Below are 25,680 nucleotides of genomic sequence, written 5' to 3'. Positions count from 1 at the left end.
CATATAGTTTCAACATGCATGAGGTCGTTCCTTGACTATCCTGTTTTTAAGAACGTAAATCATGCTAAAGGTGTTAAATTTATACAAAATTCACCAAGTGTGCAGTCCTTAATCTTGTCATGAGACATCAATTTCCCCCGAGCGTACACAAAATCTTATTGATTATGAATTACCCAGTTTTGAGAACATAAATTTTATCAGAGTGAATGTACAAATGTGTCAAGCATGAAGGAAACCTTTAAATGTAAGAATACAGAGAAGCAGCCTGGCCTAGTGGGTAGAGCACAGGCCTGGGAGTCAGAAGAACCTGGGTTCTAATCCCTGCTTTGCCACATGACTTCTGTGGGACCTTGGGCAAGTCACTTCACTTCTCTGTGCATCAGTTACCTCATCTGTAAAATGGGGATTAAGATTATGAGCCCCACATGGGACATGGACTGTATCAAATTTGATTAGCTTGAATGTACCCCAGTGCTTAGAACAGAGCCAGGTACTTAGTTACCACTTGACAAATACAGTACTGGCAAAGCAGTTCATAATCATTCACATATGAAGACATGCCACTAGAGAGCAGTTCTCTACATATAACAAGACTGGAAGTACTTGACTACTGCACCTTTGATGATGCTTGTAGCCTGATGAATTGGGAAAGTTTTTTTCAGAAGACCAGAATAGTATTGTAATCCTAGGATCAGGGTCCTAGATTGCTATTCCAACATGGCTGTGGAGAGTAAATTAAACAAGACTGGATCTGTTCTTCAGCTCTGGCAATAGGCAATCAGCCGGTTAGAGGGCCTTCTCAACTCCCACACAGACAGCCAGATCATCTTGGAGCAAACAAGTGTCCTTAGTAATTTCTAGTGCCTAGATTTACTGCTAGTGTCACATGCTGTTGTGAGGTATAAAAGAACATGTAAAAATCATGGTGCTTTTCCTTAACCTATCTCTTGGTGAAAATATTGTTGAATGGACATCTGTGGTCTCAAACCACACTGCAAATCTGGTTTATTATTGCTTGAAGGGGGACCATTTTGGGGCTCCAAGTTGTTCCAGCCAGAAATGCTTTTCTTCCCAATAGCCAATTTCTACCAAATTCCTTCCGAATGTGGTGGCGGGAGCCTTCTTCTGGCTCCTACACAAAGGGGAGATTGAACCTTTTTTTTTTAAATGATATTTATAAAGTGTTTACTATGAGTTTGGCACTGTACTGAACACTGGGGTAGATACAAGCTTATCAGGTTGGTTACAGTCCATGTCCCACGTGCAGCTCACAGTCTTAACCCCATTTTATAGATGAGGTAACCAAGGCACAGAGAAGTGAAGTGTTTTGCCCAAGGTCACACAGCAGGCAAGTGGCGGAGCTGGGATTAGAACCCAGGGCCTTCTGACTCCCAAGCCTCTGCTCTAGGCCATGCTGTATCTCCCAAGCAAAGAGAGGCTGGAGTGAAGGGATTGTCCCAGGCTTCACAACCTGCCAAGTATCCCAGAGCCTCAGTGGAGGGATGGCTGGGGCCGTGTGCTATAAGATTTAGAAAGTAAATATTGGCATGTCTAAATTGTGTGGATTTGAATATTGTGTCTTGTAAGTATAAAATATCTTCTTATTAAATATGTTTCTTTTTCAAAAGATGAAAACATGCCAGGTAAATATTTCAATTATTAGATATACTCAGGCTATCATGTTGTTGTTTTCTTACACGCTTTGTTTTGGGTGCTGATGAGAGGTGCTGTAGACACGCATGTTTGCACTTGAAAAAAATACAAGCAAAAAGCAGCTCTTTCTTGAAGTGACAATACTTGTGGGAGAAACAGGATTAATCCATTTTGTGCACATCAGAGACAAACTGGCTGTCACCAGCCTCATTTTTCCATCATTTGAGCATCAGTGATACTTTTAACTACCCTGTACCAACATTTACAACATTTCCATTTATCAGCTCTTAAAGAACACCCTGAACTGATAGAGAATGGTGAATTTGAGGTTGGAGGAGTTAATGTACTTCCCTAAGCATCTTAAGAACTGCTGGGAAGTGACTTAGGCATCAGAGAAAGTAGCCGCCAAGGATCTGCAAGTTCATCTAGGGACTGTGTGTTGGGGCCATCTCAGTTGCCACTCTGATACCTTCCACCTCCAGTTTGAGAGGTAAATCCAGGACTCTGGTGTATGAGCAGCAAAGAAGAACTGGATAAGATGGTCCACATTTCTGCAAACTGAAATGTTTATGTGCCACCAGAGAGGTTTTTATAATCTTAAAAGCTCACCGAGAGTGTGGTTAATGTTGTTTGGCTGAAAATGTTCATCTTAATTTTTTTTTTTAGTGCAGTAGTTCTAGTTCTTTCAAATCACCCTAGCAGTGTTTATCGTAACGTGGGTATGTGTGTGTAAGAGATATGAGAGCAGTGAATCAGGGCAGAGCAGTTTGGTCCCATCCCATTTACAGGCACTAACATGGAGGATTGTAATTCAGGCGTTAGTTTTGCATTCTGGCTTCCCGAGCAGGTCCATTTCTGCATAATTGTATTGTAGATCACTTTTGTCCTTTCTGCTATGGCAAAAATTATGGTGCCTAATCAAATTATGCCATATTTTAATTAGGATAAATGTAATGAACTGCGATACTTTGGGAGAAAATAGAAAAGACCCAGGCATCTCATTTCAGACATTTTCCTTAGCCGTTTACCTTTGTGTCTGTTCTGGTTGGGACATTCTTCGGTCAGATAAGTCATTGCCGACTCCGTTTAGCCCATGGTAGCTGCTACCCTGTTGTAGAGGAAGTGTTGCCAGGATATCTGACATGGGGATTGCAAACTTCACTTTTAAAAAAACCACTCTCACCTCCAACCATTACATTTCAGTGGTCTCATAAATCACCACAAGTGAATCCGTGCACTGTGGCCAATTCATTTTCAGCTCTGAAGCTCATTGTGCACCTCAAGTCAAATAGGTTTCCGTGAAAGGCGGGTTATATATTTAAGGAATTCCCACTCACCTGCCACTTTAAGATGAGGGGGAAAAAACACTTTAGGGATATCATCCAGTCACGTAACAGAGGGGCTCTCTTCCAGTTCATCTCTTAGAGGTGAAATATACTTATTTGCAGGGTCTTTACCTCCAGGATGCAGTGGGAGGCGGAATCCAGGGGAAGGGCTTCAGGTAGGTAGGCTTCCATAGTTCACTGCTGGGCATCCCACTGCACATGAATATTGGTTGCACGTCCCCCTCCTGTTCCCGTTCCATGTGGCCTATTTAATTTTGGCTCGTAAGTAGGTTAACCCTGCATTCTTGGCTAGGTTTCTATTGGCCGCTAGTCTGTAGGCAGTGTGTGGTGTCACTTCTGAATGGATTTTAATTTTGTCTTTCCGGCCCTTGGTGAATTTCTTTTCTCTAGGTTGTCTTTGTTGTGTCTTAAGTGCAGACACTAGGAAAATAAAAAATGAAGCAAAGGTGGGATGAGCAGGTGTATATCCACTTTCACTTATTTACTGGCATTTATAAAAATTAATTCATAAATTAGTAATTCTGAGGCTGAATCCTTGGATCTTTTAAGCGGTGTTTTATTGAAGAATAAATATCTTACTCTGATCATTCCAGACCATGTACTTTTAAATGCTTTCATTAGCCAGATAAAAGTATAGACTCTGCTGATACAGACATTCAAAAAGATTTTAGGCTTTAAAGTTTTTTGTTTTATTTTATTCTTGTTATATTATACTTGGTAATCATTTATGTTGCATTTGAAAGTTCTTAAACCTTTTCTTGACTCTGATTCTTTTTTCAATACTCGTTCATTCCTGTGTTTCTTATACACTTATTTTTCTCACCAAGGCAGCTAAGAATTCAAAATCCCCTCAGGTTCTCTGCTTTTCCCCTTGCACGTCATTCTTCTTCCAAGCCAGGCCAGGTCAAGATTCACCTGTGGCCAGGAAAATGAGTTGATCCTCCCTTCTTCTTTTAGGGAATGATGGTTCCTTATGTGGGCATGCTAAGGGGTTGCTTCTAAGACGGTGCAATAGTCAAGCTCGCCCTGCTTCTTTCAGTAGTGTGCTGTATTCTTCCACACTTAGAAGGAGTGTAAATTGGCACTGCAAAATTGCTTGAGGCAAACATCTTTGTAATACCCACAATCAGAATGATATGCTGCTTAGACTCTACTTCATTCAATCCCATGTACCAGAATTCGTGCACTCTGAAGAATGGGAGTGTTCATGCTCACCTTGTTAAAGAGTGGTCCCCGAGCAGTACCACACTTGTATATTTTTGTGCAGCTTGCACTTTTTTTGTTTCTCCTTTTTTTTATTATTCCAGGGCCCCGTCTAGTCAAGAAGTCCAGGTGCTCAATTGGTCGATCAGTCATTTACTAAACACTGTGTGCAGGGCAATGTACTAAGCCCTTGGGACAGTACATTATAATAGATTTGGAAGACACGTTCCTTGCCCACAGTGAGCTTACATTCTAGAGGAGGAGGTAGACATTAATATAGATAAATTATTGATATGTACAAATGTGCTGTGGGACTGAGGGACAGTGAATAAAAGGTGCAAATCTAAGTGCAAGAGTGATGCCTAAGATATTTGGGAGAAAGGAAAGGAAAGCTTGGTCAGGGTAGGCCTCTTGGAAATGTGCCTTCAATAAGGCTTTGTGGGTAGGGATTGTCCCTATCTGTTGCCGAATTGTACTTTCCAAGCGCTTGGTACAGTGCTCTGCACACAGTAAGCGCTCAGTAAATACGATTGAATGAATGAATGAAGGTGGGGAGAATGATCATCCGTTGGATATGAAAAGGGAGAGTGTTCCAGGCCAGAGGCAGGATGTGGGCAAGAGGCTGGCAACAAGTGAGACGAGATGGAGTTACAATGAGTAGGTTGGCACTAGGGGAGCAAGGTGTGCTGACTGGATTGGAGTAGGAGGTGAAAAACCAGGGAGGTAGAGCAGAAGGAGTTGAACTGATTGAATGTGTTAATAGTCTGTGGGAAGGTGCTCCTCAGTCATCCCTTTTCCCAGGCACCTAGTATAGTGCCCTGTGCCACATAGACACTCAATGAATGCAACACCGCTCCCAAGTGAACACTGGGGTCATGTAAGCAGGGTGGAGCCTGCTGCAAGTTGTGGTCAGCACTGCAGTTTCTTTCTTAGCCCCCTTGAATGCATTTTCCTATCTCTCAAACATGCTGGAGACTATCCGTCTCCCCAAGCCTCAGGGCACTATTATGTGTAACATTAAAATGATGCAGTTAGTGGAAAAGGAGACATAGCTTTCTTTACCACCAGCTTCCTGGCACTAGATTTGGGCCCAGTACCATTTTGTTTTATTTTAGTGGAAGGAAGTAGCTGAGTCAGAATGAGAGAAAGGAAGAAAAAAAATCAAAGAAATTGGAGAGGCTCAGATGCAGTTCATCTGGCTGAACACACTGCAAAGCTAGCCCCTTGAATAAAAATTAGAATCTGCTATTTCTTAAATGTCTTAAAAATTTAGCTGCCCAAGTTGACCTCTAGAAAAATGGTGGGTAGTCTGTCCTTGGTTTCTTCTTCTCTAGCCATGTTTATTATAGCCAATCTCTGTTCCATAGATCCCCGTTTCTAAACAACAAAAGAATTACTGTTCCAGGAAACATCAGTGTCCCAGTTTATCAGTTTTCTGGCAGTGGCATGTGCTGGATTTGTCCAAGGAAGGGCAAGAACTTTGAGAATTTACCTGACCTGTTGTACATTGTCAAACAATTTAAAGAAGAGGAAAACTTTCCTAATCACAACTACTGATTGGTATGTTTCAGTCTGTAACAGGCAAACTGTACAGCCAAATAGCTTGTAAGGCCTAGTGGAAAGCAGTGAGGCCTAGTGGAAATAACACAGGCCTGGGAGTCAGAAAATGTGGGTTCTAATCCCCACTTCACCATTTGTCTGCTCTATCACCTTGGGCAAATCACTTAACTTCTCTGTCCTTCTGTTACCTCATCTGTAAAATGGGTACTAGGACTGTGAGCCCCATGTAAGACAGGAACTGTGACCAACCTGATTATCTTGTATCTATCCCTGCACTTAGAACGGCACATAATAAGTGCTTAACAAATACCATAAGTATTATTATTATTATGGGTGATGGAGTGGTGGAGGGAGAGCCTAAGTGGATTTTGCCTTTGGCCCAGCAGTCACAGCATTTCCAGCCTCATTTCAATCCAATAAAACAGGCGTTGCTTCCTACGGCTTTTATTCACCTAGAGATCACTACATTGTGCTCCCTGAATCAGACCTTTGGATTAGACAAGCAGCGTGGCTCAGTGGAAAGAGCACGGGCTTGGGAGTCAGAGGTCATGGGTTTGAATCCCGTCCCTGCCATTTGTCAGCTGTGTGATGTGGGCAAGTCACTTAACTTCTCTGTCCCTCAGTTGCCTCATCTGTAAAATGGGGATTAAGACTGTGAGCCTTATGAGGGACAATATAATTACCTTGTATCTACCCCAGCTCTTAGAACAGTGCTCTGCACATAGTAAGTGCTTAACAAATACTAACATTATTATTATTATTATTATTATTATTATTATTATTATATGGTTTAGAATCCTTGAATACACATCCGGCTCATTGCAAGAGTAAGCCCAGCTGATTCTCAGCAGAAGTCCCCTCTGGCCTATAGTGACAACTGATGGTTTGGTTCAGAATGCAGGAGCGGGAAACTGAGTGTTCTTTGTCAGCTGAAAAGCTGAAGTCAGGATTCCCAGAGTAGGCTCCAAGGCAAAGTCTAGTGGTACATGCCTCTAAGAGTTCATTGCGTTTACAAGCTTCAGCTTTGAAAACCTTTTACTTGGTCCCGAGCAGCAGGCTTGCCCCAGGTGCATTGTGTAAATCAAGTGAAGCTTCTTCCTAAAAAGTTCACAATGCCGAAAAAAAAATGTCACTTGGTTCCCCATTAACCTTCACATCATGCAGAAACGCCTTACCATCAACTTTAAGGCACTTAATCAGTTCTCCTCCTCCTACCTAACCTCGCTGATCAACTACTACGGCCCAGCCGCACACTTCATTTCTCTAATGTCGGCATACTCTCTGTACCTCGATCTCATCTATCTCAACAAAGCAGCGCAGCTTAGTGGAAAGAGCATGGGCTTGGAAGTCAGAGGACGTGAGTTCTAACCCTGGCTCCACCACTTGTCTGCTGTGTGACCTTGGGCAAGCCATTTAACTTCTCTGTGCCTCATTTATCTCATCTGTAAAATGAGGATTAAGACCGTGAACCCCACTTGGGGCAACCTGATGAACTTGTATCTCCCCCAGTGCTTAGAACAGTGCTTGGCACATAGTAAGGGCTTAACAAATAGCATCATTATTATTATTATTATTATGATTCCTTGCCCACATCCTTCTCTGGCCTGGAACTCCTTCCCCCTTCACCAATAAAGCCCTCCTAAAATCACATCTCCTCCAAGAGGCCGTCCCTGATTAAGCCCTCATTTCTCCTAATTGCCATCCCCTCTGTCACAGATGCATTTGGATCTTAACCCTTTAAGCACTTAATTTTCATCCCCCAAACTCAGCCCCATAGCAGTTATTTACATATCCTTACACTCTGCCATTTTCCCTATCTGTAATACATTTTACTGATTTCCCCATCTAGGCTATAAGCCTTTTGTGGGCATCGATCATGTCTACCAACACTATTTTTTTGTCCTTTCCCAAGTGTTTAGTACAATGTTGTGCACACAGTAAGGGCTCAATAAATGCTATTGACTGGTGTAGACTTAATAACAATAATAATTATTATTGTGGTATTTGTTAAGTGCTATGTGTCAGGCACAGTACTAAGCATGGGGGTGGTTACAAGCAAATCAGGTTGGATACAGTCCATGTCCCATGTCGGGCTCACAGTCTCAATCCCCATTTTACAGATGAGGGAACTGAGTCACATAGGAAGTTAAGTAACTTGCCCAAGGTCACACAGCTGACAGGTGGTGGAGCCAGAATTAGAACCCATAACCTTCTGACTCTCAGGCCCATGCTCTGTCCACTACACCATCCTGTTATTCCCAGAAACTGTTGGAGAAATAATGTCAATTTGAATGTGTATAGAACTCTATTTTTCCAAAGAGCTTTTGTATTCCTCATCTCATTTTGTCCACCCAACAACCCCTGCATTAAGGCTGGAAAAAGGTTTTGATTTAAAACTACTCAGTGGCATTTCCTATAAATTAACAAAAGTAGTCAGTAGTAGTAGTAGTTTTAAGAGGGGAGTGTGTATTTGTAAGACATCAAAACGAAATATGAAAAGACAAAGTCTTTTTATCTCTACTTGGTTTAATGGCAGCATTTTCCCTCCCTGGCAGTGGCTCATCTAGATGAAGTATAAACAAATAAGAGCAATGCAATTATATCTCGCCTCAGGAAAGAGCACTGAACACTTTTTATTATATTGCCAAAGATTAGGACTGGAGTGTGAAGCTCAGAAAGTCATATTACCGGCCTGCCTCATTAACAGAAATGGAAGCTGACATTCATATGCCACCAATAAATCAGTTTAAAAGGAGAAAAGGACCTGAAATGGCCTTCATCTTAGTTATTAATTTTCCAGATTGTAGCAGTTGGTGACTCTGCAAATTTGGCTTTCCCCAATTCTTAAAGGGTCCTGAGGCCTCCTTGTTCTCCACATAGAACAAAATGGACCAAGTAAAATAAAATGTGGAAGCAGTTTGGTTTTTTTTAGCCAAAGCAGCTATTACCTTAAAAGTATTTTAAGATGTCAGGCAAAGTAAGAACCCAGAAACTGCCTTTGTAAATCCCATGAGGATTTAAATGGAATGTGGGTTATAAACACAGAAGCTGAGGATTGTTTACTTTGTTGTAATTCTATATTACTAGTTTGTAGATGAAATCTGCTTACTCCTATCTCCCTCAGCAGTTACAGAGTGTTTAACTCCAAAGTGTGTTTAGTTTTGGTTAATCTACAACAGTAAACTGTAGATCAACCAGTGGCTGTTGTTTCAGGTAGGAAGAAATATCAAAATATTATTGATTAATTTGCACTTCTTTTAAAACATCTGTATAAGCAGTTTACACAGCTCATTGGGGTTAGCATAGTCAAAGTGCATAGGTGAGGCAGTAATAAAAATGTTGAGCATTTCAATATGAATCCATTATTTTCTGCCCCAAATCTTTCACTTACTTCATATTGACCCATCTTTGAAGAGTTTCTTCTCTGGGAAATGAGAAGTCTCTGCATTATTAATGGAGCAGGTGCAATAAGGTACAAGAAATTCAAGCACCTTCCTTCAGTGTGGTTAACCTTACCTTTGGCAGGACCGGCCCAAGAAGAGAAGCTTTGCTTCTCTCTCTTCCCACAAAATCTTTAACTCTCTCCAATCAGACAGCCAACTCCATGATGTGGGACTCCATAACCTCTCTCACCAAAGACTGGTTGCTAAAGAGAAGCAGCGTGGCTCAGTGGAAAGAGCCCAGGCTTGGAAGTCAGAAGTCATGGGTTCGAATTCCAGCTCTGCCATTTGTCAGCTGGGTGACTGTGGGCAAGTCACTAAACTTCTCTGTGCCTCAATTCCCTCATCTGTAAAATGGGGATTAAGACTGTGAGCCTCACATGGGACAACCTGATTGCCCTGTATCTACCCCAGTGATTAGAACAGTGCTCTGCACATAGTAAGCACTTAACAAATTTCAACATTATTATTATTATTAAAGTGAGATCCTAGTTCAGTCCTCACATCCCCTGACACATACTTTCTTTGTAGGCAAAAAGCTCTGTGATCTGAGTTGGCATCATCGCAGATCGATCCCTTTCCTCTTCACCTAGCAGTAGGACCTAGTGCATAGAGCATGGGCCTGGGAATGTCAGAAAGTCATGAGTTCTAATTCTGCCTTTGTCACTTGTCTGCTGTGCAACCTTGGGCAAGTCACTTTACTTCTCTGGGCCTCAATTCCCTCATCTGTAAAATGGGGTTTGAGACCGTGAGCCCCATGTGGAAGAGGGATAATGTCCAACCTGATATGCTTGTTTCTCCCCAAGCACTTAGTGTAGTGACTGGCACATAGTAAGTACAAAATTATTATTATTATTATCATTATTATTCCACATGTAGTTGTTCTGGGCAATGACATACTGAGCCTCTTGACATTCTAGTTCTTCCATTGACACTACTGATTTCCAGAAATGGGACTTCCCTTCCTAGAGGTCTTTGGTCTGCCATGTAGGAAGTTATCCAAATAAAATCAGAAATTAAGGAATACTTGGTTTTGCTTGTTTGTTTACCATATTTACCTTTATCACAAAATCTGGTATACCTTTTTTCCATATGATGATCGTGAGGGGAAGGAATGATCATACTTTCTGTTTTCTCCAGTACTTGCAACAGATCTCTGTAAATGGAAGGTATTCAGAAGATTCTTTCAAATGAATAAATGAAGAGGAAAATAAATCACTGTGTATTTTTCAATTTCATGTTAATACAGGTGCTTTCCATAAAACTTTGAGGATAAGATGAAAATAATTTTCTTTCCCCCTTTATGCAATGATAATAACATATTTTTACTTTTTATTAATTGACTCGTTTGTGTTTTTCTTTAATGTTCTCTGAAGATACTCATTTTCCTCAGGTGGAAGGGTCAATATCCAGTGTGTGGCTAATGATAGTGTCTTTCTTGCGTTAATTAACAAAGACTAGTGATGAGTGGGGCAAAAAGGTTGAATTTCCTGCATCTTGTGCAACATCTGTTATCTCAGTATCTTTTTTTGAAAATGTCAAATTATGGCAAATACAAGCCATTTTCTTATTTCATTTAATTAATGTTTTGAACCAGTGGCATGCATTTATTTTTCAAAAACTCAGGCTCTGGGACTATCAGTGAAAGTCAGTGTTTTTAAGGCCGAAGAATGAATTTTTGGAAAGCTTGGGCTAAACAAAATATTGTACAGTAGAAAATGCACTGTTCTTGAAACCAAGCAGTGAACTGATTGGTGATTTTTGTAGATTTTAGGTAATGTGGACTGTAGAGATTTTGTCTTGATTGTAGCATAAATTTAATAGAATATTTTGAATCTCTAATGCAGATTATAAATGATATTAATTTTATATATGTATAATATTTTGTGAACATTTACAGTAATCAGAAACAGTGAGGCCAAGTGGAAAAGCCACAGGCATCAGTGAAAGCAGAGCCATGCCCATTAATTGCACTCCAAATAAAGACTATTTTCCACATCCCATATGCAGCACAATGTGGTGTGTGGATTTGTTTATAAATAGCTGTGTACATCTGGTCGGTACTTGGATGACAGTATTTTGTGATCATTTTGTCCCCTAGAATGATTGAAGATAGCGGGAAGAGGGGAAATACCATGGCGGAAAGAAGACAGCTGTTTGCAGAAATGAGTAAGTATGGAGTTTAGGAAAATGCTCAAGTTAGAAAATGATGAGATGATTTTTGTAGCATTTGTTCTTTTCCTAACTATTTTGGTCTCTTGCAGAGGACTGGACATTTGAGCCTTCTTATCTGCCATGAGGCAAGCAGTTGTAAAGGTTGAAATATACAGGTTTCCCTGGCCAACCACAGTTTTAAATATCCATGCTCAATTTTCTGTCTACTGTTTTGGCTTTCACAGAATACAATTCCAGTAAATATGCTTTTCCATTGCTGTGTATAACACTGGTAGCAGAGTCCTGAATTGCATTGTGCTTTGCTGACAATTATAACTGCTTAAAGATCACGTGGCCAGAAATTTACTAGCTCTCTGTTTTCATAAGTTTACTTATAACTTTAAGCTGTTACAATTAAATTCCCCATGTAACGCTAATAAATTACTTATAGTGGAACTGAGATCCCAGACATGGCAAGAGTTTAGCTGGTTTGAAAGAGGCTTAGAATTTCCCAGACTTCCCTAACACTGTGGATGGCACGACCATCCTTCCCGTCTCTCAGGCCCGCAATCTCGGTGTCATCCTTGACTCGTCTCTCTCGTTCACCCCACACATCCTATCTGTTACCAAGACCTGCCGGTTTCACCTCTACAATATCGCCAAGATCCACCCTTTCCTCTCCACGCAAACGGCTACCTTACCGCTACGGGCTCTCGTTATATCCCAGCTAGACTACTGTGTCAGCCTTCTCTCTGACCTCCCTTCCTCCTCTCTCGCCCCGCTCCAGTCTATTCTTCACTCCGCTTCCCAGCTCATCTTCCTGCAGAAACGATCTGGGCATGTCATTCCCCTTCTTGAACACCTCCAGTGGTTGCCAGCAACCTCCGCTCCAAACAAAAACTCCTCACTCTAGGCTTCAAGGCTCTCCATCACCTTGCCCCTTCCTACCTCTCTTCCCTTCTCTCTTTCTACCGCCCACCCCGCACGCTCCGCTCCTCTGCCGCCCACCTCCTCACCGTCCCTCGGTCTCGCCTATCCCGCCGTCGACCCCTGGGCCACGTCCTCCCGCGGTCCTGGACCACCCTCCCTCCTCACCTCCGCCAAACTGATTCTCTTCCCCTCTTCAAAACCCTACTTAAAACTCACCTCCTCCAAGAGGCCTTCCCAGACTGAGCTCCCCTTCTCCCTCTACTCCCTCTACCACCCCCCTTCACCTCTCTGCAGCTTAACCCTCTTTTCCCCCCATTTTCCTCTGCTCCTCCCCCCTCCCTTCCCATCCCCTCAGCTCTGCACTCGTCTGCTCAACTGTATATATTTTCATTACCCTATTTATTTTGTTAATGAATTGTACATTGCCTCGATTCTATTTAGTTGCCATTGTTTTTACGAGATGTTCTTCCCCTTGACTCTATTTATTGCCATTGTTTTTGTCTGTCTGCCTCCCCCGAGTAGACTGTAAGCCCGTCAAACGGCAGGGACTGTCTCTATCTGTTACCGACTTGTTCATTCCAAGTTCTTAGTACAGTGCTCTGCACATAGTAAGCACTCAATAAATACTATTGAATGAATGAATTCCACAAATCTTCTTGAATTTCACCCACTGGGTAGTCCCTAACCCCCTTTATTCCATAAGCCATTCATCTTAACTACTGCAGTTTCACCCATTGTGGATGCTTTCAGGAACCTAACCCAGTGATTAGCAAGGGAAATGTCTATAGTTGTCCTTTCCATTTGAAGATAAGGCCACCAAAGATGAAATTTACCCATGGGAGTGCTGCTGTATTATCATCATTACTATTTTACATAAGTGTCTCTGTGAATGTAATTGGGTGACTGTGATCAGAATGTACTTGTATGGCTTTGTGGGCTGTAAAAAATACTGTTGCCTAGAGCTGCTGCCAGTTATATTCTGGAGATACTGTCAAGGCAACAGCATGTCCTCTGCTTCCATATCTCAAATCCCCTTTTTCCTCACCTGCAGACCACATTCACTGATGCATTTGGAGGGGTTTGGTCTCATCCCTGTAGGAAATTTAGGAAGTATCTAATTAAGGGAAGGTTTCATGACCTTTTCCAGGTCTCGTTCCTTTTCCTCCTTCCTTATTATGACAGTGGTATTTAAGTGCTTGCTGTGTGCCAAGCACTGTAATAAACTCTGGGGTAGGCACAAGATAATCTGTCCTAGTCCCAGGTGGGGCTCACAGTCTGAAGAGAGGGAGGGCAGGTATTCTTGAGAGAAGCAGCTGCTGATGCTACTTCCTTAAGTATCTACTGATTAAGCATGTGGGTTTTGCCCTCAGGTCTCCCAGCATTCAAGTCCACAATAACCATCTCTCAAATCCCCTTTCCCTTCCCTCACCCACATACACTGGATCAAAGAGTCAGCAATCTCAGATTCATGTAAGAAAAAGGTATCTGATTCAACCAGAGTTGCCAAGCTACCATCTGTTCTTCTGAGCTTCCACAGAGTGGAAGAATCTGTGGGCCAAAGTAACACAGGGGAAAACAAAAGATAAAAATAGCCCAAGGTAGGACACACCCATGTAAAGGCAGAGAACTAAGGCTCAGTGACTCTAGGCAGGAGTCTAAACAAAGACCAAATACTTTCGACTCTTTGACTACGTGGATCACTGGTACCAGTACTTTTATCTGTCCAGGTGATTTTTAAACATTTCACTTATTTTTCCCTCAGAGTCTGAGGCAGCTTTTACCATATTAATGAAGAAAGCAGAAGTTAACATTAACAAAAGGTATACAGTGCCCTGATCATGAATTGCAGGTCACAGGAAATGAGCGACTTCATTAATTGGTATTCTGTCTTGTCCTCTATGCATGAGGAATGGCAAAATAATGAAGAACAACTCACCAATCTTAAAAGAGAGGAAAAGTGGTTGCTTTCTTCTACAGTGGTAACTTAGTACTTTTCTCCTGTGGAAGATTGGAGACCAGGGAGGAGAGAGGAAGGAGAAAGTAACTTGTAAGTAGAATAGGAGAAGAGAGAGTGAGACTCATATTTCTCCTTTTCATGTTCAGAAAGTAGTCACACCAGGATGGTGGTAGAAACTAGGATCCTTGAGAGCAAAGAAAATTCCATTTTGACATGGAAATGCCAAATTAAATCCTCCATGTCTTCTCTCTGAGAAACTCCCTCAGATCTTTAGCCTCTGGATCTGACAGATTGGCCTTCATAAGATCCGTCAGATCTGCCTTCGCACTCCTTGCTGTTATGGTCACTTCATGGGTATTGCTTGCCAAACACAGTTTCAACTATTCACGCCCAATTATCTACCGCTGTGGCCACCACAGCATACAGTTTGGAGTAACCATAGCTTTTCTTACCCGTGGGTAACCAATCCTTCTTGTCCTTTTAAGCCAAGACTGTCTGCTTGGTCACAGTGACCTTTAAGCAGTTACAATTAGCTCCTTGCTTAATGCTAATGAGCTCCTGAAACAGAATTAGAGAAACACAGTGTGATCCTTGGATCCCAGCCTTCTAAAGAAGACTGAGAATGAATTTTTGCTTGTTTTCCATAAACCTTCTTGAATTTCCTCTGCTGTGTCAGAAGCCAGAGAGACCCTAGTCCCCTTTTATTCCATAAATGTTCTATTTTACTAACTGTGGCTTTGCCCTCCGTGGGTATTTTGAGGAACCTGACTCTTATGGTTGGCAAAGGAAACCTATATTTAAAACTCCTACTAACACTTTGTGCTTTCAGGCTCTTTGGCTGACGGGGTGAGGATTTTCCATTTAGTCCGATCATCTGAAAATGACAAAATGCCATAAAGGTTGCCCAGTAAACCATGATTTTCCTTTGGTGCCACAGGTGTCTAATAAATGTGAAAAGCCGTAGGCCCCTAGGCAAAATGCCAGCTGAAAAATAATCACTTGGAAGAGAGATTTCAAAAAGTAAAAGTGAATACATTTATTTATACCAATAGTTTTTCAAAAAATAAACACAATCTTTCCCTCAACTTTTAGTGGATTGACTTTTTACAGCTAAAATAATGGTATTAACTGTGGCATTTGCTAAGTGCTTGGTATGTGCCAAGCACTCTACTAAGTGCTGGGGGAGATACAGTACAATCAGATTGAAAACAGATGTAAATGCTACCCATTGGAGGAATATGCAGACATAAATTTAGCTGAGGGGAAAACAGTTTGTCAAAGTCAATATTTATTTTCTCAGAAGATAAATCACTGAATGGGCCTACCTCGGTCAGGAACTCAATTTCTGACATCTCTCAAGGTGGTTTCTGGTTTGTGTTCTTATTGCTAATAAATATTTCAAGATGATTTCAGTAAATGTTTAAAAGACTATATTCTGCCATATTGATTAAAACAGTATCAATATATGCTATTCATCCCCTCGTCTTTAAGGAATTAGAATTGCCTCGTTGATTAAAAAAAATTCACAGATTTAAAACAGTTGCCTAATGGCTAGGGCACAGGCCTGGGGGCCACAAGATCCTGGATTCTAATTCCGGCTCTGCCACATGTCTGTTTGACCTCGGGCAAGTGATTTAACTTCTCTGGGACTCGGTTACCTCATCTGTAAAATGGGGAATAAGACTGTGAGCCCTATGTGGGGCAGGGACTGTGTCCAACCCATTTAGCTTGTATCTAGCCCAGCGCTTAGAACAGCACACGGTAAGCGCTCAATAAATAAGATTGAATGAATAGTAAACATTTAACAAGTACCATAATTATTATTAATTATTAGTACTAATAGTAGTAAAACTTTAATAAAAGGAACATACCGATTACCTTAATCTAAAATTGTCTTTACAACCTATTTGCATATTTTTTCCGTTCACTCACTATCCCAGTGGGATGGGGAGAGAAGCTGCATAACTGTGCTCATTTCGAAGAGAAAAAATTGTGAAGTCCAGTGAAGTTTTCTGACTTACGTACTTCCCCAGTGCTGAGGCCGAAATGATAAGTGAGGTTTCGATCAGTCAGTGATATTTGTTGAGCACTTCCTATGTGCAGAGCACTTTAATAGATGCTTGGGAGTCTTCTGAGTTGTCAGCCAATGATCCATCCAAAATGCCAGATTCATCGCCATGGCTGCTTTTCTGCAACTTTAAAAGATTAGACCTTTAAGTGATGGGCAAATTCCCAAATTTAGTAGAAATGGACACTCCCAAAGTAGTAAGAATGGAGTGGTGTGGACAGAATTGCATTCCCTATCAGTAATCTGGGAGGAATGAAAATAAAGATTGAAAATTAGAGTCAGAAGGTGAGTTGAAAAGATTGGGAGCAGATACCTACTTTCAAAACAAGTTGTAGATTGTAACGACAAATGTAGCAGAAACTACCCAAATCAGTAGATGCTTCATTTTTTTTTTTTTTCAGAATGAGCAAAATAGATACGTGAGCACTAAAATGGGGTATTTATTGCTCTGTTTTGAAAACTGTAGGCTGTCTCAAAATCCTCTTTCTGAGAGTATTTTCTGTATATCCATGAAACTGAGAGATAGAGATTCAACTCATCTAGCTGTTATCGTAGCCTAGTGGAAAGAGCCCGAACTTGGGAGTCAGAGGACATGGGTTATAATCGTGACTCTGCCACTTGTCTGCTGTGTGACCTTGGGCAAGTCACTTCACTTCTCTGTGCCTCAGTTACCTCATCTCTAAAATGGGGATTAAAAGTGAGCCCTACGTGGGACAACCTTATTACCCTGTATCCACCCCAGCGCTTAGAACAGTACTTGGCACATGGTAAGCGCTTAACAAATACCATTATTATTATTATTACTATTAATAAGCAGTGTTGCCTAGTGGAAAGGTCACAGATCTCAGAGTCATAGGAATTGGGTTTTAATCCTGGCTCCATCGCTTGTCTGTGGTGTGATCTTGGATTAGGCTGGGTGACCTTGGGTAAGTCACATAACTTCTCAGTGCTCAGTTTCCTCATCTGTAAAATGAGGATTAGTACTGAGAGCCCTATGTGGGACTGGAATTGTGTCCAACCTGATTAACTTGTATCTACCACAATGCTTAGTACAGTGCCTAGCATATAGTAAGTACTTAACAAATACCATTAAAAAATTGATAATGCACACTTTCCAGAAGTGTTAAATAATGTTTTTATAATACTTTTGAGGTTCTTAGGAGAAAGATGCCAGTTGTGATGTATTTTTATTTTTTAGAGCATGGTGTTAGTTTTAGGAATCAGAGAGCAAGTTGAACTGTAGAACATTTTAGAGGGTGCAATTCTAAGAAAAATATGAGTGTCAGCCACAGACAGCCAAACCCGTCGGACCTTAACAATCAATTAGGAAGTCGCACTTCGATCAGTACTAATAGGAACTAAAAGAAAAGCTGAATAGAGCCTTTAAGTGGGAAAATACTGGAACCTCATCCAAGGGAAGAAATTGATTATGATGACCAAGTGAAGGAAGACTGTAGTACAAAAGAGGGGGGAGGGTTTGGTTTGACTGGAATAAATGGTTTGGAAAATCAGTTAGTAAAATAGTGAAGAAGATGAACGGAGCCCGACTCTGTTGACAGTAGGATAGGATCTGATGTCAGGTTCTCAAAAATCACTCCTGCTGGGAATCAGTGGCCTTCAAGCTGGCAACTGATATGGGGAAAATGCATTTACTGCTTTGATCCAATGAGGACATTTAGAATTTTCCAAAGAAACCAATACCTCTTCTGCTCTGAAAAAGAAGTAGAAAAATGTTAGACATATCCATAAGGATCTGGGGAAAAGAACCAAATGGTGGTGGAAAATATTGATGCCTAAAACCGTGTTTTCCTCAAAGTAGCACAGGTTTGGCCCAAGGCAAATAGTTGTGAAACTGTTTCATAAGAGTAATAATAATATGTGTGGTATTTGTTAAGCGCTTACTGTGTGCCAGGCACTGTTCTGTGCTCTTTGGTAGATACAAGCTAATTGGGTTGGACACAGTCCCTGTCCCACATAGGGCTCACAGTCATAATCCTCATTTTACAGATGAGGGAACTGAGGCACAGAGAAGTGAAGTGATTTGCCCAAGGTCACACAGCAGACATGTGGCAAAGCCAGGATTAGAACCTGGATTCATTCATTCATTCGGTTGTATATATTGAGCATTTATTGTGTACAAAGCTCTGTACTCAGCGCTTAGGAGAGTACAATATAACAACAAACAGACATATTCCCTGCCCACAATGAGCCCACAGCCTAGAGGGGAAAAAGACATTAATATATAAAAATAAATAACTAAATTACAGATATATTCATATGTCCTGACTCTCAGGTCCGAGCTGTATCCATTAGGCAACCCTTCTTTCCTCTATATAAGTGAAAGCAATCAATCAGTGATATTTATTGAATGCTCAGCAGTTCAGGGTACTGTCCTAGGCACTTGGGAAAGTACAGTACAATAGATTTGGTGGACATGATCTCTGCCCAGTAGGAGCTTAGAGTCTACAGAAGGAGACAGACATTAAAGGAAATGACAGGGGAAATTACAAATAGAATATAAGGATATGAACATAAATTCTGTGGAGCTGGGTTGAGTATCTACATGCTTAAAGGTTACAAAGCCTGAGTGGTACCAACTCCCTTATGCTTTCCCAAGCCCTTGGTAAAGTGCGCTGCACTCAGTAAACGCGCAATACATACCATTGATTGATCGATTGATACATAGCCAGGTGCATAGTTGATGCAGAGGGGAGGGCAGATAGGAGATAGTTTTGAAAACACTAGATAATAAAAGTCATGGGGCTTTAAAAAGGAACGCTCTTTCTCTAAATACATTTCCAAGATGTCTCTTCTCAGCAGCCTCATGACTTTCCTTTACTGTGAAGTTATGAGTGCTTTCTGGGCCTCGCGACCAGTTAGTTTGTCAGGACTGTGGTTGAAATTCAGTCTCTTATTCCCTAATGTAATACAGTTTCCCAGAATTCTCTGCCCTGAATATCTCAGGAATCATTATGGGATTTGTGGGTATAGGATACTACTAGACTATTGCATTGCAGAAATGTGCAGCAAAAAGTTGATGAAACTTTAAATCATAGATTACTCATTCCAAATACTCACCTGGGTATAATAGGTCATTTTCAGATGTGCAGTGGGAAAAAGAAAAAGTTGCAAAATTCCTAATTCAGATTAGGATGACATGCTAATAAATTTCTTAAACCATTTTGGGATGGTTGTATTGGATATCATCCCAATTTCACATGGACAGGGCTCTTAAGGGATCACTACTTGGAGCACTTGGACAGTCTGAAAGGGGCCTCCTTTTCTTCCTTAATGGATTATGGGCACAAAACCAAGCCTTCAATTACTGGTCCATGTTAATGGCCCGCAAAGTGGGCTGTTCTTCACCACAGTTTCAGCACTGGCTCCCTAATTGCACTTGCAGCTAGTTGTGTATCCGTGTTCATCCCCTGCAGTTTTACAAGAATACAGAACCGCACGCCCTGGAATGGAGGCCGTGCCTTAAAAATTCAGTTCTTAACTTGTAATGTCGGTATTTATCTCATTTAGCATAATGGCATCGCCGTGCTGCACAAATGGAGTGCTCCACCTGTACACCTGTTACCTGAATAAAGCGAACAGTCATATATCGCAGTGTGCTTTCTTTTTCCCTACTTCTTAAATGGTGTGTGCCTTCCAACCACATTGTAAAATCAGGACACCTTTTTTGCTCATGTCCAACGAAGGAGTAAAAACGCTAAACTCATGTGGTCCCCAGCTCTTCCTTTGTATTGTTTGTATCCTGTGTTTATTTGGTGGACAAAGAGTTCAATTTCTGTTTTGTTGGAATGAAGCCATCCAATCAAGGGATTGTGAAAAGGAGCTCAGCACTGCATGGAAGGTTCAGTGTGGTTCACTGGCAGATTCTCAGGGACTCCCACTATGCCAAGATGCCCCCCAGGTGTCCTCAAGTCCAAACAAGTTCCTGGAGTATCTCCTAGGTACTGGTCATGAGCATCTCTGCCCAAAGACACATCCTGATATCCACCAAACCTCAGGGGACATTCCTACCCGCCAGCTCTCATTTTGCCTCAGGTTTCCACTGCTGTATATATGGGAAAGGAATACGATCCTCATAATTCCTTTAATTTGGGACCTTAGTTGCTAAATGTTGCTTTGTAGCCCCGATCTGATCCCTGCTATTGTAGTCATCCATCGTGTCTTTCACCCTTCACTTTGACCTAGGTTTTTGTCAAAAAGGGATGGATTTAGTCAGCTGATACTTTCTGTGAATGGAGTTGACTGTGTGACCTATGCCTTCTTCCCTTTAGGTATGACCAACAAGGAGGTTTGGAAATGCCAGAAGTCCTTTCAAGCATTTTTATATTGGCTTTAACAATAGGGAGAAAACAAGTTTTCCTTAAAAAGACTGCCAGACTCCTCCCGTCATAATGTATGTTGTAACTCTTTTCCACTAGGGGCTCAAGATCTGGATCGCATTCGTTTATCCACTTACAGAACAGCATGCAAGCTTAGATTTGTACAGAAGAAGTGCAATTGTAAGTATGTCATTGTTAACTCCAAATTAACTTATTTAGTACTGTAGTTTAGATTTATCAAGTTTAATTCACTTAGGTATTATTTAATATATTAATAAGAGTATGCTTAGGAGACAGAAAAGAAGATGATCTGCAAAGGTTTGTGGACAGTCAAGGAAGATGGAATTGTCTCCAGCTGATAATAATAATAATAATAGTAATGGTATTTGTTAAGTGCTTACTATGTACCAAGCACTGTCCTAATTGTTGGGGTAGATACAGGGTAATCAGGTTGTCCCACATGGGGCTCACATTTTTAATCCCCATTTTATAGATGAGGTAACTGAGGCTCAGAGAAGTTAAGTGACTTGCCCAATGTAAATATGCTGACCATCAAGTACTAAATTAGAGGTGTGTGAAATTTTGCATTTGTTGAAGAAGTGGGGGTTTTATTATCTTTATAGAAACCCATTTTTGAAAAATATTTTGGTCTTACAAAAATCTTTCTAGGAAATATAAAGCTTCTAGCCACCCTGAAGTTTTAGAGTCTTCCTTCACCTAGAATATGAAAATATTTACAAGTTCCTTAAGGGACATTGTTGGTCCCCAAAACGCTACATATGGAAGCAGCATAGTCTAGTGGAAAGAATTTGGGCCTGAGATTCCAGAGGACCAGTGTTCTAAACCGGGCTTTGCCACTTGTCTGCTGTAAGAACCAGGGCGTTATCTAACTTTCCTCCATCCTACTGTAAGTTTTAACTCCATCCTACTTAGACTGTGAGCCCCATGTGGGACAGGAACTGTGTCCAACCTGATTGTCATCGTCATTTTCTACCCAGTGTTTAATGTCATGCTTGACAGCAAGCACCTAACAAATACCTTTTTATTTATTTATTTATGTAGCTGTTTTTCCTTCACGGATGAGATTATAGTAGAGAGTCACATCTATGCAAAATTCATAAAAAATGCTTTTATTTGACAGTAGGAGAATGTTCACGGTCATTATTGTCACAAACTAAAATATGCAGAACAATAAAGGAGATTTTTTTTTCCAGTACTGTGCAATGCTAAGATCCAGGGAAGCCCAATGTTCAGATTCTTTCATCCTTTTCCACACCATCCATACCGCATGAGAGTCTGTGCTCTCTTTCTTTCCCTTTTAATGTTATAAAGGAATTGATGGTTCCTCTTTGTGACAATGACATTGATTATTGTTAAGTAACAGAAAAATTTAGACAAGAAAGTAAGAGAAACAGTATGGCCTCGAGGATAGAGCACAAGCTCAAGAGTCAGAGGACCTGGGTTCTAATCCCAGCTCTGCCACTTGTGTGCTGGGTGACCTTAGGCAAGTCACTTAACTTCTTTGTACCTCAGTTACCTCATCTGCAAAATGGAGACTAAGAGAATAAGTTCCACGTGGGACATAGACTGTGTCCAACCTGATTAACTTGGATCTACTGCAGCATTTATTATAGTGCTTGGCACATAGCGCTGAACAAATTCCCTTTAAAAAAAACCCAAAAAAAGGAAACAAAACAAAAAAAACTGGTGGCCATCACATGAGCTTTGCCATGGTAGATCTGTTATAATCCAGGCCCTGACTAGTACTGGGGCCAAGACCATTCTGCCACTGATGCTTGAAGCTGTCTTCCAAAGGGGTCTGAGGAAAACAAAATCCCTGGATGATTGTGGTTCTCTTGCATTTCTGCTCAGCCCCAGCCCACACCTTTGCATCCAGACAGGATGGAGCAAGTGTTTAGAGAGAAGGCACAGTAACTTTATTTCCAACCGGCAGCCTCAAACTCCAATTCCACTGGTCAAGCACAGGATGGATGTTGTGGAAGTCCTTGCATTTATGTCTGTTCTCAAGGATCTTGACATTGAGCCTACTAGATAGTTTGGGTGCCATTTTTTGATTCATTAGCTGAATCGCTAGTGAGAGTTTGGAGTGTATCAGCACTCAGTGCCTTGCATGACTGCAGTGATCCTTCTACCTGTCAGTTATGAACAATGATATAATCAGTGATCTGCCACTGTTTAGACCTAGTGTGCATCCAGGATGTCTTTCTTTTATTTAGCAGGTGAAAAATGATGTCTGATGCAGGAGTAGACCATGTTATTGAGCTCTTGAATCCCAATCTTGAAAAATTTGATTTTTTTCCAAATTTCAGCCTGTGCATGCTATTTATTTCAGTATTCTAGGAAATGGTTACATATACATAAAGGGAAATACAAAGATGACAATTAAAAGGCCAGATTTTGATTTTTAACTCTTTTGCTAGTCTCTAATTTTGAGCAGTTCACTTTTGATTGTTCAACTACATTTCCACAGGATTTGTGGCAGTGAGACCATACACATTGTTGGGAGTTTTCCCTATACAGCTGTCATACAGACAGTAAGACAGGCCGTTGACAGAAAAAATAACAGATTTTAGGTTAAAATCATCCCGATAGAATGCATGTGGATTACCCCTCCCACTATAAGAGAAGTCCGTTCCATTTATTGGGCATCTACTGGGTGTAAAACATTATATAAATGCTTCATATGATTCTAAAAGAAAAAGTACGGTCCCTGTCCAGAAGGGATTTACAATCTAGCAAGGACCTTATGAGTCAGATTTGGAAGTGAAGGACTGAGTGATTGGTGTGGATTCGACAGAACCCAAAAACAAAAAATGTGGATTAACATCATTTCAGGATCCTAGATCCTTGGGCATGTCATTTAACTTTCCTTTAGAGTGTAAACTTCTAGTGGGTAGAGATCGCATCATTTGCATTATACTTCCACAAGTGTGGCAGTCATTGTTCTACACACAGTGAGCGCTCAGTCAACACCATTGATTGATTCTCTGTGTCTGTTTTCTCAGCCGTAAAATGGAGGTTAAATAGCCATTCTCTCTCCTGCTTAGTGAGCCACATGTGGGAAGGACCTGATTATAGTGTATCTACTCCAGCTCTCAGTACAATGCTTGGTACATAAATAAGAGGTTATCAAGTACCACGACTATTGTTATTCATTACCATTAAAATCAAGACACATGTTCTGACTCTTTAGGGAGGGCGAGGCAAGTAAACAACTGTATCAGTGAGTTTCTCATCTTTCTTTCTGCAACGTTTCACCTGGCCCTGACAAAAATGATTGTCAAAGACAGAGGAAGAGACACATTTTTTTTAGGTCAATAACCTATCTCCAAGTTGAATTATTAGGCAAAAATCTGCCATCAATTTTAGAGTCAGGCTACAGCAGATATTCTTCTCTATCATCATAAATAGACTGGGCTGTAAGAGATCATGAGAAGTCATTTAGTCAGGTCTCCTGCCTTCAGGCACAAACTCCCAGCTAAATCTTCCCAAACAAAATACCTACCTATATGTCTACCAACTCTATAGACATCCCAGACATCCCAGATGAAGAAGGATCTACTCTCATTCATTATTAAATACTTCTGACAAAAGCGATTCCACAGTAGTGGAAAGAGCACATGACCGGGAGTGAGGAGACCTGGGTTCTAATGCAAGCACTGTCACTTGCCTGCCGAGTGAACCTGGGCAAGTCATCAAACCTCTCCGCACCTCAGTTTCCTCATCTGTAAAATGGGGGTTAAATACCTGCTGTCCTTTTGCCTTAGAGTGTGAATCCCCATGGGAGCGAGGGATGGTGTTTGATTTATATTATAACTACTCCAGATCTTAGCACAGTGCCTGGCACATAGTAAGTACTCAACAAATGCCAGTGGCAGTAGTATGTCCTAGTATTGCCCCTGGAAGCCTCAAGATCAGGAAATATTTCCCTTCATGTAGGTACCTGATGACTGTTGGAAGAAAAGTCGCCTCCCAGACTATGGAACCTATGTCTAACCAATACTTTTTGAGTGGCTGCTGGGTGCAGAGCTCTCTATTAAGTGCTTAGGGCAGTACAGTGGTAGCAAAAAGCACTACCTTACACTATCTCTAAAGTATCTTGGAGTCTTCTTCACATCAGCCACCCCATCAAACAGAAACTCCGTACCATTGGCTCTAAAGCATTCGTTCATCTTGCCCCCTGCCCCCTCCTATCTTTCTCCACTGATCTCCTACTACAACCCAGCCTGCTCATTTTGCTTCCCTAATGCTTGCCTAATCACTGTTCGTCAGTCTCATCTATCTCATTGCCGACCCCCCCATCCATGTTCTCCCTCTTGCCTGGAACCCCCCTCCCTGCTTCATGTATGACAGATGACTACTCTCCCAAACCTTCAAAGCCTTATTTAGATCATATCTCCTCCAAGAGAACTTCCTGACGTTATTTTGGAATTGCTTGAATTGACTCATAAGTTCAAGAACGAAATAATTAGCAGTGGCAAACATAATTTAGCAGCATCCAAAATATTCTGCCTTAGGGTTAAGGTCATGTTGGTAGAGCAAGAAGAGAAACAAATAAGACTTTTAGTGCCACTTTAGCAGACATCTGAATCCTTCTTCCAGCTCAGCTCTTGGGCTTTGCTCTCTAAATAACTCCCTTTTCTCTCACTGAATTAATCTCCATGGTCATTATGGAAAATATAATGTCTGCTTTCCAAATGACTTGCTCCCTTTAATAGGAATAACTTTCCACAAAATGGGGTTTTCAAGTATCTTCCGACTAACACAGGATTTTTTAGCTGCATTTGTTTCACTTCTCGATAATTAGTTCCTTTAATTTTGCTTTTGCTTTTCATCTTTGGGAATTTTTCTCAGTTATTCCTCTCTGATAAATGGTAGGTGTTTGTTGCATCATCTTTATAATTGGCAGCATTTTTTGAGCACATACTATGTGAAAAATAATTTAACTAGGTGTTTGGGAATATGTAATACAAGTAAAGTGCGTGATTTCTGCCATCTTGTAGTATTGGAG

At 41.1% G+C, this 25,680-nt stretch overlaps 1 protein-coding gene across 26 annotated transcripts in view; it reads left to right on the top strand.

Moving 5' to 3' along the window:
- Nucleotides 1–25,680, top strand: part of DTNA (dystrobrevin alpha) — a 282,794-nt gene that overhangs the window by 145,386 nt on the left and 111,728 nt on the right. For all 26 annotated transcript variants that reach the window (XM_029068850.2, XM_029068846.2, XM_029068847.2 and 23 more), the window contains 2 exons: nt 11,304–11,371; nt 20,748–20,828. In XM_029068850.2, the coding sequence (XP_028924683.1) occupies nt 11,305–11,371; nt 20,748–20,828 (148 nt within the window). In that variant the 5' untranslated portion in view covers nt 11,304. The remainder of the gene's footprint in view (nt 1–11,303; nt 11,372–20,747; nt 20,829–25,680) is intronic.

The sequence above is a fragment of the Ornithorhynchus anatinus genome, chromosome 7 (genome assembly GCF_004115215.2).
Source record: "Ornithorhynchus anatinus isolate Pmale09 chromosome 7, mOrnAna1.pri.v4, whole genome shotgun sequence".
Classification (NCBI taxonomy): Eukaryota; Metazoa; Chordata; class Mammalia; order Monotremata; family Ornithorhynchidae; genus Ornithorhynchus; species Ornithorhynchus anatinus.
This window is presented reverse-complemented; position numbering and strand designations above follow the sequence as displayed.